This window comes from Sciurus carolinensis, chromosome 11 (assembly GCF_902686445.1).
Source record: "Sciurus carolinensis chromosome 11, mSciCar1.2, whole genome shotgun sequence".
Taxonomy (NCBI): Eukaryota; Metazoa; Chordata; class Mammalia; order Rodentia; family Sciuridae; genus Sciurus; species Sciurus carolinensis.
In genome coordinates this window covers 63,473,802-63,491,183 of record NC_062223.1, presented here as the reverse complement: position 1 = coordinate 63,491,183, position 17,382 = coordinate 63,473,802, and the positions used below count along the sequence as shown (strand labels likewise).

Genomic DNA, 17,382 nt, shown 5'->3' with positions numbered 1-17,382 from the left:
TCCCTGACTGCACAACACTTTCCTCTACATAGGTCATGGCAGTCTCTGGAAGGGTTTACACAGACCCTGAAAGATTTAGTATGTCCTGATGGATCTGGTTCCTTTCCATGCAGACCTGCACATGTCCTGTGTTTTCCTTCTTCACTAATGGTATGGCCATGTATGCTCCTTCTGAGGAACCACATTGACTCCTTCCCTTACTGTCTCCACCAGATCTGTTCATTCACCTCAGACATACATTTACAAAGAGTTCACTTTTTACCATCTCCACTGCTATGACCCTGGTTCAAGCACTTGTGCCCACTTTAAGACCTGTAATAGTCTCCTACTTCTTCTCACCTCCAATCCATATTCCAGTTTTCCCCATTTATCCTCAGACAGTTTGAGCCCAATAATGTCACACATCACTGCGTAAAACACTCCTGCCTTTAGACTCAGGCTCAAAGACCTTTGCTCTAGGCACTGGGAGTCAAGATTTCCTACCTCCTGGCCTCCACCCAGCTCCCCAGCTCCACTCCCCATCTTGCAGGGGCCACCAGGCCCTGCCACTCCACAGGCATTGCTGTGTTTTTCCCTTTCCTCCTCTTGACAAGTGGGTCATCCCTTGAATCATCCCTCCAGATTCTGATCTCTTGATTCCTCTGCGTAGTCTGCTCTACTCCTTTCTTGAGGGTGGAAGTCATAGCCTCTGCTCTCTAGTGCCTGGTGTAGGAAAGGTACTCATGACATGTTCGTTGCATAAAAGAATATGGTTTTTTGAGTAGGTCAGTGGCCTCTATCAAGTAGGCTTTCCTAAAAATGAGCTAAGTGCTGTACTGCCTTAGGGTTTCATGATGGAGAAAGAGCAGGGTTCCTTTGAATGTTGCCTTCTCATTTGTTGGTATTCATATTAGAATTGATTCCAGTATTCCCTAGAGCCTTTATTTTGAAGATTCTGGAAAAGCATGACAGATGAGTAAATCGAAAGGCTCTGAGACCCTCAGAAATATCCTGTTCTCTGAAGTGTGGACTACTGACTCCCTTGGCTTATTAAAGTGATGGTGTCAAGGCCTGAGTCCCTTTTTTAAATTTGGTATTGGGTATCCTGTTTAATACACTAGGTTGAAGAAACAACATTGTTCATGCCTTTTTGGGTTTTCAGTTTTACAGACAAGAGACAAGATTACGACTAATTGCTATAAGTTTAAAATCAAAGATGGTTCTTTCATCACACTACGAAGTCGATGGTTCAGTTTCATGAACCCTTGGACCAAGGAAGTAGAATACATCGTCTCAACCAACACTGTTGTCTTGTAAGTGTTTTCCTATGTCAGAAGCTCCCTTGCTTTCAAGGGAAACACCTTGAGATTCTCACCTGGGGAAAGGGGTGCAGGCAACAGCCAGTATCACATCCTTTAAATGCCACCTTGCTAATGTCTTGTGAAGCCTCAGAATCTGCAGAAGGCAGTAAAGGTTGTCAACAAAGGACAAGCTTCAGTCCTCACACCATGCAGGCTCTGGCTTATGGAAATACTCTAGGAAGCAACGATCTCTCCTTCCAGATAAAGCAGCCAACCTTTGAATTCCACAGGTCCTGCACACTCGGTGTCCACTTACACTGCTGTGGAGGAAGGGACTGACCATCCTGGAAAGGCTCACATAAGCACTAGCTTACACTGGGCATGGCTCAGGATGGCAGGGTCCATGCCTGCTGGGCTGGAGGCCTGAGCTCTGGCAGCTGGAAGGCTCTCTCAGAGGCTGTTCCACCTGCTAGGGGAGCAGGGGAGGGGAGGAGCTCCTCTCTGGCAAGGCCTGCTCCCCACACCTCCTTCCCTGCGGTGTCCCCCCACAGTTAGAGGAGCGAGGGGCTAGGGCTGGCAGGAGAGGTGGCACTGTTGCAGTCGCCACTTCTGCTGGCCTGTGTCACACAGCTTAGGAAGGGGCAGGCAGGCAGTGAGGCCAAAGGCCGGGATGCTGTCCGTTGTGTTATCAGTGAGGAGACCTGTTCAGCCACTCAGACACACACTTCATTTTCTGGCCTGTCCAGGTCCAGAGTGGACACCGGACACCTTGGCCAAGGTGAAAGGTGCACGGTTCTGAGCAGGCCTGACTCACGTTTCCTTATTGCTGGGATGTTCACAGAGCCAACGTCCTGGAAGGCGGGGACCCAACTTTCCCGCAGCTCACAGCGTCCCCCCACAGCATGGACAGCATGCTGCCCTCTGGAGAAGGTAACTATGTACTGCCGGGGCATCGGGGTTTGCCCGTGAGAAGCTGCTTGTGGCCAAATACCCTCCCCACAAGTACTCAAGGTCCCCTGCTGTCACTTCTGTGGAACCAGGGAGGCCTTGAGGGAATGATGTGCTGATTTTCCCGAGTACTAAGGATGCTGTCATCTCAGTTTCCGTATTGATCCTGGAATATTGGGAACTCATTATTGCACTTTCTGAGGCGGCCTGGACCCTGGAAGCCTTTGAAATAGCAAACTCCTTGTTCCTCTTGTAACTTCCTCCTTTTTTGTTCGCCAGTGGTTGTGGTGTGAAGTGCTCTTTGGTGACTGTCACTGGATCCTGTGATTGGGAAGGGTCTGTTGGTACTGGGGCATTGCCATGCCCAGTGGCTTCCCCCTCAGGGCTCAGCCTTGGCACCTGCTCTCCACACTGGGCTCATCCTTCCTGGGACCCTTCTGCTTGCATGGCTTCCTGCCACCCCTCTGACAACTCCCACCCACAGCTCTGGCCCCAGTCTCTTTCCTGAACTTCACTCTGTCTCTCCAATTGGCTCCCAGACAAATCTACCCAGAGTTGCTGAAGCACCTGAAATTCAGAATATTCTGAACTAATTCTCTGCACTCTCCCCCACTGATTGTTTAAGCCAGAACCCCAAGTCTTGCCTCTCCCCCATGGTATCCAAACAATGAAGTTTTATTCCCTCTCTTGAACTAACCCCTTCACCATGCCGCTATTTTGCCCTCCTCATCTGCTGCCTGGATTACTGTAGATCACTTCCTAATTCCAACTTCGCTGTCCCTACACCTCATCCTCCACTCTAGTCACATGCAGGATAAAAGCATTTTTGATCAACATCAGACCACATATCCAACAGTGGTCCCATAAAATCATAATGGAGGTGAAAAATCCTTATCACCTAGTGACATTGTGGCCATTGTAATGTCTAGAGCAACATATTACTCACAACCCTGTTTGGATACACAAATTCCACTGTGTTAGAGTTGCCTGCAGTATTCAGCACAGTGACATGCTGTACAGGTGTGTGGCCCAGAAGCAACAGCCTATGCCATGGAGCCTCAGTTTGTGGTTGACTAGTCTAGGTTTTGTATAAGTCTGATCATTGACGAAATTGCCTAAAGATGCATTTCTCAGAATGTATCCCAGTTGTTAGGCGACACCCAGCTGTAGTTCACCTTCAGTATGATAGACTTTTGTTTTTTTGTTTTTTTTTGTGGTGCTGGGGATTGAACCCAGGGCTTTGTGCATGCGAGGCAAGCACTCTACCAACTGAGCTATATCCCAGCCCCTGTATGATAGACTTCTAATACTCCAAATCTCATCTAGTACCTTTTCTATGAGAGCCCATTGGTACTACTTGTGGACAATGTCCACTTTCATCAGTACAGCTTCAAGGCCCCTCATGATCTGTGGGCCCCTGCTGTACCAGTTTCATCTCAGGCCCAGGTCATCAGCCATGAGTCCTTGGAGTAGACTCCAAAGTTCTGTCCTGCCTCAGGGTTCCTGCACACGCTGCTATGCATGGAATACCTCCCCCTCCTACCTCTCTGCCACGCTAACTTATACTTATCAAGATTCAGCTCAGAGTTAGCCTCTTTTGGAAAGCTGCACATGGCCTGGATGGGTTGGGTACCTCCCTCATGCTTACCTGCCAATTAACGCACTTTACTCTAGTCCCATTAGACAGTGATCTCTTTGAGGGCAGGGATTCTGTCTCATCTCTGAAACCCAGGCACAAATCACAGTGGTATTTGGTAAACATTGAGCACAAGAAGGAAACCAGCTACTTCATGTCAATACTTAGTCCTCTGGTCCTGGATAGAAGCTCAGACTTCCCCTGCTAGAGTACCTTTTCCTGACAAGGCACCACCCTGATATTGAACTGCAAGTGGATCATGGGATGAACTGATTTTAATATAATACATAGTAGCATTTCTTCCTCAGCTTTCCCCTTTCCCACTCTGATTCCTTTGTTGTAGGTGGCCCAAAGAGGACTCATCCCACTGTTCCAGGGATTCCAGGGGGAACCAGGGCTGGGGCAGGAAAAATAGGTCGAATGATTGCTGAGGAAATCATGGAAATCCACAGGCAAGTAAACACCGTCGCGTTGCTCCCCTAAACAAGTGGTTTTCAACCCAGGGAATCTCCGCCACAAGGAATGTCTTACAATGTCTGAAGACATTTTTGCTTGTCACAATTGAGTAAGAATTCACTGCTAAATATCCTACAGGCTATTACCCCCAACCTTGACTCAATGAAAAATGATCCAGTCCAAAAATATCAATAGTGCCAAGATGTAGAAATCTTGCACTTCTTAGATACAAAGAAACACAAACAGGCCAGAACCAAAGGGAAGTCTTGAGAAGGCTCAATTTCTAATACTTTTGTATGACTCAAGGAACTTCCTAATAAGAATGATGCATATTAATAAGACTGAAGTAGAGTTGTGCACTGCCAGAGTGAGCCGGGCCTTGATAAAACATCCGCTTCTTTAAGCTATCTGGGGTAAGCCAGAACATGACATCCAGACGCAAATCTGCTTGGTCAAACAGATCAGCCCTGGTTGTGTCCTGGGTCTGCCACACTACCTGGCTGAGCTTCGGGAGTCACTTAACCACTTGGCATGTCTTAAAAAATAGAAGGGAGGCAGGGTCTTTCTCCTATGAATTGCTTTAGGATTGTGAGGGAACTCAGGAAAGTCTCTGGGACACAGCCTGACATATAGTAAGTGCACTATAACTGTGAATTAAATCTAAGTCTTTAAAAGCAGTCATTGAGAGGGAAACAGTTCCTGTAAGTCCATCTGAATTTGGGGAGTCAAGAGGGTGGTAACCAGATACTTATAAATGTAAGCCTAATGGAACATCATATTAGGAAAAGGGGGAAAAGATTAATATTCTCTGTTGCCACTGGACTGATTCTCTCAGGAAAATTGAAGACTGGTCTGTTTTCCTGTTGACCACAGAGGGGCTCTTATCCTTATGGGTAGCCCAGTTCTATTCCAGCCCCACAGAATTGAGGGGTTTGGCTTCTCGCCTCAGGACGGAATGAGCAGGTAGTGTGCAGTATAATCACGTTCAGACTGCTCACTACACGTGTAATTCCCTGCTTTGTGTGAGACTGTCTAAAAATAGTATCAGAGCCCTTAGCCTCAAGGACCTTACAATCTTTGAGAAGTCTATTTTCTTTATGACAATAGGAAAAGCAGAAGTGCATGGCTGAAGCAAGCAGGGAGGAAAGGTCTGAACAAGGTCTTACCCCAGTTTTGCAATGAGGGTGGGTGTTCCCTTTAGAAAACCAGGCACATTCTTGAGTGGGCATGTGAGTAGCAGGTTCAAGGTCAAAGAGCAGGCAACCTAACTGGGCAGGCTTTGTGTAGGAGGAGCCACACACTATGACGAGAGATTAAGAATCCTAAGAAATAATGCCAAGCAGTTTTGTACTAAGAGAAAACAGAACAAAACTAGGAGACCCCACTCACCATGCAATGCTGATCAGGTGTCCAAAGTGCTGTGGAAGTAGCCGGAACAGGGAGAGATGAAGACGGGTATGTTTGTTAACCTAAGAATGAGGTCGCTTCCTACAGAGATGATGCAGTCAATAGAGAAATCAACACTCTAAGGACTTGAAGCTGAAGGTGAAATAAGAAATGGGGAAAAGGCAATTCCAAGAAGGGGAACCTGGGAAAATAGAGGTTTCACACTCCTAAGCAGGGAAAGTTGGGATACACCCACAATTTTTCAGTAAGCATTAGCAAACTTCTGTGTGTGCTGAGAACATATGTAGTTGTATCCTGCCTTCTAATCTAGGAGAGAAAGAAAACTTGTCATTCACAAATCTAGAGAAGCAAGCAATCCAGGCCAAGAGCCACAAGACTTCTGGGCAGTGGAGAGTGGTTCTTATGTGACACAAAAGTTGCATCTATCCAAGGAGGAGCTGAGAGCCTGGTGGTAACACAGCTGCCACCATATTCCCTACTCTCTAGCTCCAGTGCCAACCCCTGTCTTCCTTTCTTGAGGTGCTTCAGCCTGGCAAGTTTACATAGATTTATAGTTCTAAGTCTTTCCTCCTGTAAACCTGCTCTGATGAGATATTCTGAGAAAGGCCCACATCTATTTCCCTCACCTGCTGCTTTAGGGGCTGCTGTTACCATTTATACTAGTGGGTTACTTTCTAGGTGTGGCTTGAGCAACCCTGGTACCTTCCGTTTCCTATGCATATGCACTAGCTAAACAATATTTATAGGGAAGAGAGTAAATCATTTGCTATGGATTCCCATTCATAATATCAAAGTGGGATGTTAAACTTCTAAGGTCTTCAACTCATCTGGATTCTATGAGGAAACAAAACAGGCCACTTACTGGAAATTCACCAACCTGAATCCAATGCTTTGTCATTGAGATGCTTGATTTTGGAGTCTCACTGCTGGATCAGGTGCCTGCAGAACAAATCCAGTTCATCACCTGTTTTTGTAAATAAAGTTTTATTGGAATACAGCTATGCTGAGTTATGTATTGTCTGTGGCTGCTTTCAAGTTACAATGGCAGAGTGGAGTAGTGTGACAGACCATGTGGCCCTCAGATCCTAAAAGTTACTATTTGGTTCTTACAGAAAATGTTTGCCAATCCCTAGTCTAAATCCTCATCCTCCTTCTTGCCCTTATCCAATAACAAAACACTCTTCCCCTGGAAAGAGAAAAGGAAATGTAACTAACTCTTCTCTTCTGACAGGATAAGAGGGTCATCACCTTCCAGCTGTGGCTCCAGCCCATTGAACATTACAAGTACGCCTCCCCCTGATGCCTCCTCTCCAGGAGGCAAGAAGGTAAGATTGATGGATTGGGCTAAAAGGCCTCTGGTGCAAGTTCTGAAATTGAGGTGAAAGTATAGAATAGCAGTTGATTACTGAAACAAATTGAACTCTTTCCCCCCGGGAAGCACATGCATCTGTGTGGCTGGCTTCAAAGTAGGCTAGTGGAGCTAGGGAGGCTTGCTGGTATCCTCAAGAGGATTTACTCTATGTGAATATGGGAATGCAGAAAGAGCATTCTAAGGAAAGGGGTGGGGGGAGTTGTCAGTCCATTTTGCTGAGGGGACAATTCAGAAGTTTCTATGAGGGAAGAAGGATCAGTTAGTAGCTCACATAGGAAAGTATCTCATTGTTTTCCAGGAGTTTTCAAGGGAGGAAGTAGCACTAGCATCTAGGGCAGGTGCTGGAAACAACAGCAGTTACCAGCAACACTTTGGAAGTCAAGCCACGGTTTATAGCTGCAGAATACTTGGGCATCTGCCGCCTGGGTTTCCTGTGATGTGACAGCATTGGGCACAGGTAGCTTATAAAGAGCTCGCTAGAAGATAGCACTATAAAGAGGTTTGGAAACCACTTGTCTGTTTTCATTGTTGCCAGAGAATTGGGAAACCAGGGTTATATTGTTAAGTCATAAATCTATTTATAGTGCCCCATGTCCATATAGGTTAGGACAGCCTGAGGGCCAGCATCTTTGGACATAAAGTCTTACTTCCCCATCTCACTACTTAGGTGGGACCCCTATGTAAATTAAAATACAAAAAGAAAGGCAGGGGTTTTCAAAACTGGTCTCCTCAGAGGCTTAGGATGCTACCAGGTGGGATGGGTGTGGAGGTAGACAGTAAGGAGAAAGAGCAAGGGCAGGACTCCTGCTTCTACCAGGACAGCTTTATTTCTATTTTATATGTGAATCTTCTGCAAGTTTACATTTGAGAAAGGATTTTACTCTCCCCCTAAGGTTGAAAGTCAACAAATTAATGGGTAAAAGCATGATCAAAGTAAGGTAGACCTAGGTTTGAAGCATGCTAGTTGTGACCTTATACAACTTTTTAGCCTAGTTTTCCTTGTAATGGGCTAGTATTGGTTAGAATATTTTGCATCTTTGTACATGAAGTTCTCTTATGAGAAAATACGTGTAAATGTGCATGGTCCTTGGGAATGACTCAGAAAATATCATCAATAGATGAAGTCTGGGCCAGATTCCCCCCACTGGTGGTACTGTTTTCCAGTTGAACTCTTAGCGCTGTTCTCCTGTTGCTCCCCTAGGTCCTTCTGCCCTATCTCCTTAGAGTGGTCTCACTGTGCCTCTCATTCAACTTCTCAGCCCTTGACTTCTTAGTATGACCAGTAATTCTACTACTTGGATTTGAAAGGTTATCATTCTAGCATATGCTTAAATATTACTCAGAGAACTTCCATATACACTCTCTCATCCTACCCTCACAACTTTATAGATAACAAAACACAGGATCCCTGGCATTTGTTTAGTAAGTGGGGCCATAAACTACAATCCAGGTTTTGTTACTTTTTACATTAACAACTTCCAGAAATCCAAAGCTGTGCTCTGTACCATAAAGCCCAAAGCATTTTTTTAGGCATTTATGAAAATTTTCCCCTTGTCTCCGGGCTTATACAAATGGGTCTGGGAGAAATTTTGAATATTTTCTCCTGAGACGAGTCCTCAGCAGCAGGACTTTGGAAGAAAAGCAGCCTAAACAAGATGAAGTGAAAAATGACAGCGGCATTAAATGGTGCAGCAGACCCATAAGTGGCCCTTCCCACTTCCATGGGACTGTACGGGCAAAGTGATTTTCATAATAATGCTGAAACATTACCCTTTTTCCACCACCATGTTCCTATGTACACTGAGAGTGCCAAAGTGATGTTGAATAAAACTGCTGGTGCTTTTGCAGAGAGCAGAGCAGTGGCTCCATGCTACACGAGAAGTCCCTGTATATTCTTCACCACCTGACACTCCTCCTAATAATAATGATTTAAAGCCAGATTCATTTACGAAAGTCCTTAATGAGGCAATACTCAGAGAAATGGAAGATGGTTACTTTAAAGCACTTGTGCTACCTACTGAGTGTGACAATTGTCTCAAGAAAAAGCACTGTGGAATTAAGTTGTGAACTAAACTAGCTGTTTGTTTCACAGGACACCAGTTCTACTCCAGCAAATTCTAGTTATGCGGACTTTAGTATTTAGCACACATTTTTCAATTCAAGAAAAACAACTGACAGTATTTGTTGCTACTGATCAAATTTGAGCTTTCAAACAAAAACTGGACTTTTAGACAGCATGTATCTGCTACTTTGAGCCCAACAACTGCCTAACTTATAGGATGATGTTAACAATGGTGGTGTTTCCATATTGTGTAATGAAATGTGTCAACATTAGAAATCTGCTTAACTATAAACTAATATCCTATAAAATGACCAATACAAGATATTTCAAAATTATTCAAGATAAATGCCAAGATGTATCAGTGGACCTTAACAAAACTGAGCACAGAAAATTAATTGCTATGGTTTCAGATTCCATGGTGTTTAAGAAACTTTTACCCGTCAAGTGTTGCTGTAATTTCGAAGAACACAAGTACTTGAAATCCCTTTTCCAATTACTTATCTGTGAGAGGTTGGCTTTCCATATATTTCAACCAACAACATATACAAACAGACTGTATGGAGAAGCAGATATGAGAACCCAGCTAAAATCTCAAGTCAGACATTAGATTTGCAAAAATGTAAAATAATAAGTTTCTCACTGATTTTTTGTTATTTTGTAAGTTATTTTTCATTAAATTGCTATTAATTATTCATGTAATGGGTTTGCTGTATTTAAAAATGTTAGTTTTGATTTCAAATATAGTAAGTATTTGTAAATGTGGCCAACATAAGCAAAAGTTCTTTGGAGTCCTCAATAGTTTTTACGAGTAGAAAGGTGCTGTGTGTGGTGGTGCGTGGCTATAATCCCAGTTACTTGGAAGGCTGAGACAGGAGGAGCTGAAATTTGAGACCAGTCTAGGCAACATAGGGAGACCCTGTCTCAAAATAAAACTTACAAAAGGGCTAGGGGTGTAGCCAGTGGATGATTTCAAACAAGGAACTATTACGAACAGTCATAGTAAGGAAAAAGCTCCCCCCCACAGTACTCTTTCTTTGCGCTTGCTAGCATGCACAAAGTCATGGGTTCATCCCTAGTAAAGGGGAAAAGAACAAGCTAAAGGGGTCCTAGGCCATAAATTTGAACTGTGGAGATAAACTGTAATGCCACCCACTGGCAAAGCATTCAGTCACTGCTTCTGAAATCCAGCAGTTAACAATTTGTTCACTTACTCCTATCCAAATACTTCTCAAGGAGAGAGAGAGCTTGGAGGGGAGAGGGATTTGGGGACAGAATTAAGAGTTCTACTATTGAGGAATAGTATAGTGCTCCTCCGTAGTGGCCTATCTCAAGAACATAAACCAGAGGTTACTAAAGTTGGCACCTGTAGTATACTGGGTGATCCAAAGCTTACTTTGAGTATTTTGTTGTTCATTTGAGACTCAGAGCTCTCTCTTCACAGCTTGTTAACAACCCCTATTAGTTCTTCTTCAGCGACACTTGTTGCCATGTTTTACTCCCTTACCAGGGGACCTACACTGCTGGGCTCACTGTTTAGACCTTGGTCTTAAAGAAGTATTGTGGACAGCATGATCCCTGATAGTTTGGGATTTTGTTCAGCTTAAGTCACCTGTATGGGCTGAATCAAATGTAGATCAAAGAGTACTGTGGGGGAGAGCTTTTTCCTTACTATGACTATTCCTTATAGTTCCTTGTTTGAAATCATCCAGCAGGAAACTGAATCAATTGGAAGCTCTCCCCCCTGACCTGCCTTCCTCTTTCCCACATGTTTCATTTTCTTGGTGACATCAACACATGATACTTACTGAAAATTCCATTTAAGAGTGAAAACCTTGTACAAATAGAGAAACAACATGTATCCCATTTGTTTACAATAAAAAGAAAAAAAAAAAAAAAAAAAAAAAAAAAAAGAGTGAAAACCTCACCCTTTCCCCTCTTTGTAGATTTTAAACGGAGGGACTCCAGACATTCCTTCCAGTGGCCTACTGCCAGGACAGGCTCAGGAGAACCCAGGTTATCCATATTCTGATAGTTCTTCTATTCTTGGTAAGTGGCATTATTATTCACTTCTATTGCAGTGAACTTGCAGTACATCTGACATAAAGTTTTAAGAACTGATAGTACGAAACAAGCTAGTTGTAGATAAATTTGACAGGAACAGAGAAATGTTTAAAATTAGTTTAAATAGTTCAGAGTGGACTTTAATGGCTGTATTTTGGTGGGAATCTACATAGGTCTGCAATAGCCTAAACATATTTTTTCTTATATGTGGGGCATAATCTTCAGAGGAAGAGCTAACACAGGTTCAGAGGTAAAAAGCTAGAGTGATCAGTAAGACTCAGGGTAATAAAAGTCATTAAGTGGTAACAATTGTTTCTCCCATCACATCCTTTTCTTGAACTCTGTTTTTCCTGCATTGTTCTCCTTCCCTATTTGCTATTCTGCTGTAACTTCCCCTTCTCCTCTTAAATAGTTGCCAGAATATTAAAATGAGATGAACTCAAACATTTTTAATATTTATTTAACTTTGCTCTCATTTCTAAAAAGTTGGTCCTTTCCTCTGATAAACAGCAACGTTAAATAAATATATGTATGTATATGTGCATATGGCAATAGAGCCTAAAAGCAGCCTCACCCTACTGTTAAATGTAATTTTCTTATTAAATATTGCTTAGAAATTGCTTACGAAGTCTAAACACACTTTGGCATTTTGAAAACAATCACTGACTAGTCTTTATCTCCACAGGTGAGAACCCCCACATAGGTATAGACATGATAGACAACGACCAAGGATCAAGTAGTCCCAGTAATGATGAAGCAGCAATGGCTGTCATCATGAGCCTCTTGGAAGCAGATGCTGGGCTGGGTGGCCCTGTTGACTTTAGCGACTTGCCATGGCCGCTGTAAACACTACATGTTGCTTTGGCAACAGCTACAGTATCAAAGTGCATTACTGGTGGAGTTTTACAGTCTGTGAAGCTTACTGGATAGGGAGAGAACAGCTTTTATGTACTGATCTCATAAAAGCCATCTCAGAGCCATTGATACAAGTCAATCTTACTATGTGTAACTTCAGACAAAGTGGAACTAAGCCTGCTCCAGTGTTTCCTCATCATTGATTATTGGGCTAGCTGTGGATAGCTTGCATTAATTGTATATTTTGGATTCTGTTTGTGTTGAATTTTTTAATCATTGTGCACAGAAGCATCATTGGTAGCTTTTATATGCAAATGGTCATTTCAGATGTATGGTGTTTTTACACTACAAAGAAGTCCCCCATGTGGATATTTCTTATACTAATTGTATCATAAAGCTGTTTATTCTTCCTTGTAAGAATCCTTTACTATAAATATGGGTTAAAGTATAATGTATTAGACAGTTAAATATTTTTAATAAATGTTTCCCTTGTTCTATAAATACTGTTCCCACTTCAAATATTAGGGGGAAAAATCCTACATGCTGCAGGGCTATATCATTAATTCCAACATTGGATATTTAGAAACTATTATCCGTGCCAGTAACATCTGCAAATGCCTTTCTGATCTTCATAACAATTCTGGGACTTACATAATTTCCCCATGCTACTAGCTTAGATTTATTATGAAAATTATTTCCAAATTGTTGCCATTTAAATTTAGTGAGAACAAAGGTGTTACTGCTTACACACAAATATCAAGTCCTCTGAATTTATGAATTCAAGATCACATGTAACAAACTGGCTTCTCCACTGCTACCTCTACTTGCAGCAGTATGGCTTCAAACATTTAAGTGATTCCAGACCCAAACCACCTAAATAGTTCTGATTCCTTTTTGGATTAGACCACCAAATATTTAAAATAGCATTTGCATGAATAATTTACTAAGTACAGCAGCACAACATAAAGAAAAAAGCATTGAACTAGTATCAGAAACTGGCTCTGAAACCCAGTTACCACATGCCTTACTAAGTCATCTACCTTTCATATCAGGTTGGATGAGAAAATACTCTTTTTCAGCTCTAATACTGCTTTGGATTTATATTTTCTATTTTATATTTAGTAGGGAATTTAGGTACCTCATCACACATACCAAACTGAATTCCTTGAGCTACTATTTGATTTCTAGTTGTACTTACAATGATAAGACAAACAAATGTATGAATTATGAGACTAAAAATCTGGTCAAGGTGGTTATAAAGTTGGTCAGAAACATTAAAACAATGGAATTTTATTTTGATGAAAAACTTTTGAGTTTACAATCATTTAGTAAATGAAGAGCAAACACTTCATTTTCCTATCCCATAACTCTTAAGAAAAGAAAGCATTAGTAAATAAATATCTGTGAACAATTAAGGGTAAGGCAGACCGGATAATAAACCACCTCTGATGTTCACACTCCCTGCATGTGACTCACTCTAAAAGGGTGAAATGGCACTGGAGGTAAGTGAACCGATAAGATATGAGCATTGAATCTCATCCGAATCATTCAAATAAGCCCAAGATAAACACTTCTTTGCTCATCAAAGGCAGCAAACTATACACATTTTACTGAAGGAATACTCTGATAGAAGCACTTATTTAAGTTATACTGTGCATCATAACTATAAAATGGCTTGAACAGTTCCATTTAACCACCATTTATAAAGTGCAACTATATAATATTCTGCATTTTATCTGGGGTATAATGAATATCAATCTAGACTGAAAGTACCCCAGCTGCCAATTTCCACCACTTCTGAAAAGCTCTAGATGTGTGAAAAAGGACTGTCCCCCATACAAAGAACCAATTTCACAAACCTACTGGTAAACAAATACATTTATATAACTGGAACCTCAGGATGCTAGAGTTGTACTCGTTTAAAAAAACCATTCAGCTACCTTTGGTCTTTAAAAAACCTACACTGCAATGTCCTAAAATGTTATGTGCATCTCACAATGAAGAAGAGTAGCCTTGCAGTGCAGAATGAGGAGAGTACAACGTCACTGTGAAGAGTAGCATGCTATGGTTTTAAGGAATATCAGCATCACAGCATTGGATTCTGTGCGTCAGGATCGAGGTCATTGTTGCCAGAAGCGGGGTGAATGGGAAGGATATCCAGCTCATCCACTTGTGGAGTTGGGTGCATGACAACCAGCTGGTCCTGGGGAATGTCTGCGGCAGCTGCTGCCAGGTTGGTGATAGATTTACTCTTTACACACTGAAAGTCTACATGTCGGCTCTTTCCTTCTTCCTTCTCCCAGGACATTCGGATAAAGGGTCTTTGGACATAGTTGTAAATAACTTCTGGGCGGCCCCCAGGTCTTTTCTTTACTTTTTCTTTGTAGGTAGGATAACCTGGAGGAAAGAGAGGTTTTAGAACTGAGAGCACACACACACACACACACACACACACACACACACGCACACACACAATTTCTCATTCAGTGTAACCCATAAGAGCTTATTTGGCACAGATCCTGAACCAATGAAAATCAAAACTAACAGAAACCAGTATCCTATCCACCTAGTCATTTGGTTCAACAGCCATAAACTAAAATCCTACTGATGTAATTCCCAAAACCACCTACCATTCTTTCAGCTATTCAATAAATCAACCACCAAAAACATTGTTAAAGTGGGAATATGAAGGGTGTGGGTCTCCAGTACAATGGTATATAATCTGGAGCAGATTTTGGGCTCTAGCAGTGTATAAAGGTCTGCAATTTACTGCTACATTAGCCTTCCCAAAGACTTAGACTTTGCTAAGACAGTGCTCTGGAATTTTTCTTTTCTTTTCTGTTAAATGGCAAAGAACTACCCAGTTCTCCAAATGGTTCTAGGCAAATTTGCAGCTAGGTTCGCAAGGTCATCATTTAATATGATTGTCCCAACAACCAAGCAGTTAATTTAGATTTGTATTCAACAAAATGGCTTTCCCTAATGAATTAATCACTGAAAAGTAACTAGTAAAGACAACTGTAGACTTTGGGAATATTTCAATTAGCTACCAGTAAGGCAATTTCTCCAAAAGATATACCGTCTTTAGACAGTATTACAAGGACTTTCCTATCTACTAGCCACAATTGTTAGTTTGAACCAGGGATTAGCAAATGTTTACTGTTAATGTCAAGTGTCATATTTCAGATATGTTTTCCATTGAAACTGCTCAACTCTGCCACTATGAAGTAAAATCAGTCATAAAGAATTATTATAAATGGTTCCAATAAAATTTTCTTTTTTAAAAAAGAAAAAACAGGTAATGGCCCATGGGTCAAAGTCAGACCACAGTATCAGGGAAAGAAAGAAAGAAAAAGAAAGGGAGTGGGAGAAGGAAGAGAGAAAGAGGGGAGGAAGAGAGTGGGAGAGAGAGGGGAAGAGAAAGGAAGGAAGGCTGACAGGTCAGCCAGCCATACATAGGAGAGTAGTAAATAAGCCTAAACATCTCCTAAAGCCCTCCAGAATGTCTTCTTCATTTCATACTTTCAGTCTACAACCATCTAAAGCATATATCAGAAAGGTATCCAACTCTAGCCCCTGTCCTTGATTCCTCCTGGACTATTAGAAAGTCTTTAAAATTCTGATCTCATTGAATTCACTGTTCTGCACAAAGAATCATCACTCTACATAAGTAATCACATTGCATCCTTGCTTGAAATCTACCAATGGTGCCCTTATGTTTCAAGGGGAAGTCCATACTCCTTAGCATAGTATACAAGGATTTTTACAACCTGATTCCAACCTACTTAATTTCATCTACTATCATACTATACTCTCTAACCCTAGAACTCGCAAAAGCACTGGCCACATTGAACTCTGCACTTTTCCCTGAATATGCTTTGGTGCTTTTACACATAATTTACTGCTGCTGATTCCCTCTTGGGCCCTCACACCTGTAGTTCCAATCTATTTCCTCCCTGACAAAAGCATTAAGGCTCACTACAGATTGAATCATTTGCTTCTTATGCTCCATGGCATTCCTATTACAATAGTACTTATAGCACTAAATTGTAATTACTTTTTCTTATGCCTAACTCTCTCACCTAAATAGTGACTTCCATATGGCAAAGCTAGCATTCTTTTATCTCTGTATCCCAGTGCCTAATATAATGCCTGTTACACTGAAGGCTAAACAAATATTTGAACAATCAGGATATAACAGTTAAAGTGGTAACCTCTTCCTGAATGTCTATCTTACTAAGGAGAATATTTTTTCAAAGTCTATCCCTGGTTTCCAGATTTACTAGCCTATTCACTAAACAGATAATGATTTAGCAGCTACAGCATCAAAAATTTGTAATACCAGGGAGCTGCCTTAAAGGTGCTTATTATGGTCTATTGGGGGTGATAAAATCAGTTCATAAAATTAAAGCATATCCCAAATAGCAAATATATGCACATAAGAGAGAATCTTAAGGCAATGATGGGGATGTGAAGAATTCAAAGAGGAATGACATTCCAATGGCTTTCCTTGTGCTGGATCTTAATGAATAAGCAAGACTAGAATAGACAGAAACAAGAAGAGAACAATGCAGGCAGGCAGAGGATCATTATAAGGAAGGAATGGTCTAAGGTAAGCTAGACAGGAACATATGAGATGTGTGTACTAGACCCTGAGGCATGTATGATTGGAGTAGAGGGTCTACTGGAAAACAGTGGGAGATGATACTAGAAGATAGACTTGGGTCAGATGGATGAGAACCTTAAATTCCAGACCTTTCCTCATCACACCACAATGCTGGAGATGAAACCCAGGGTCTTATAGTACACATACTAATAAGCATTATACTGCTGATCTATATCCTCACCCCTAATTATATTCTTTATTAAACAAAGAGAAGGTTTTATTCAAGCTTAGTTTGTTAATTCTTACCGAGAACAAAATTTTGCTCCAGAACGAGACTGGGAAACCAAGGCTTCTATATAGCTAAACTTTCAGTGAGAAAAGCCAAGCCTACTACTTTTACTTTTGTCTTGCTATTCCTGCTCAGGATGCAGAGGGTAGAATAATCCATAATCTCATCTAATTATAGACTTCATTACTCAGTCTCAAACTTCCTATATTCTAACATAACTGTACTTCAAATGATATTACTCTAGAGTTTTTCCTTTAAATTTCAGACCCTGTTCAAAGTCTCAGTTAAGTACTATGATGAAAGAAAGCTTTCCTGATCAGGCAAGGTTCCTAATGATGGAAGTAAGGCCATATGGTCTGCTGGGGAGTAGCAAACCCTGGCAACCCTAAACTGCCTTTAGATTCCCCCCT

At 41.7% G+C, this 17,382-nt stretch overlaps 2 protein-coding genes across 20 annotated transcripts in view; one reads left to right on the top strand and one right to left on the bottom strand.

The window, feature by feature from the left end:
* The window catches only part of Bmal1 (basic helix-loop-helix ARNT like 1), a 99,407-nt gene extending 85,839 nt beyond the window's left edge, over positions 1-13,568 (top strand). For 4 of the 13 annotated variants that reach the window (XM_047515737.1, XM_047515734.1, XM_047515736.1 and 1 more), the window contains 6 exons: positions 1,142-1,292; positions 2,122-2,210; positions 4,208-4,316; positions 6,959-7,052; positions 11,105-11,207; positions 11,908-13,565. In XM_047515737.1, coding sequence (XP_047371693.1) covers positions 1,142-1,292; positions 2,122-2,210; positions 4,208-4,316; positions 6,959-7,052; positions 11,105-11,207; positions 11,908-12,068 — 707 coding nt within the window. In that variant the 3' untranslated portion in view covers positions 12,069-13,565. Of the gene's footprint in view, positions 1-1,141; positions 1,293-2,026; positions 2,211-4,207; positions 4,317-6,958; positions 7,053-11,104; positions 11,208-11,907 lie in introns of those variants that run through there. The other 9 variants (XM_047515743.1, XM_047515740.1, XM_047515739.1 and 6 more) reach the window with 6 other exon arrangements.
* Positions 12,470-17,382, bottom strand: part of Btbd10 (BTB domain containing 10) — a 62,414-nt gene continuing 57,501 nt past the window's right edge. For 3 of the 7 annotated variants that reach the window (XM_047515751.1, XM_047515753.1, XM_047515752.1), the window contains exon 8: positions 12,474-14,474. In XM_047515751.1, coding sequence (XP_047371707.1) covers positions 14,164-14,474 — 311 coding nt within the window. In that variant the 3' untranslated portion in view covers positions 12,474-14,163. Of the gene's footprint in view, positions 14,475-17,382 lie in introns of all 7 variants that reach the window. The other 4 variants (XM_047515748.1, XM_047515749.1, XM_047515747.1 and 1 more) reach the window with 3 other exon arrangements.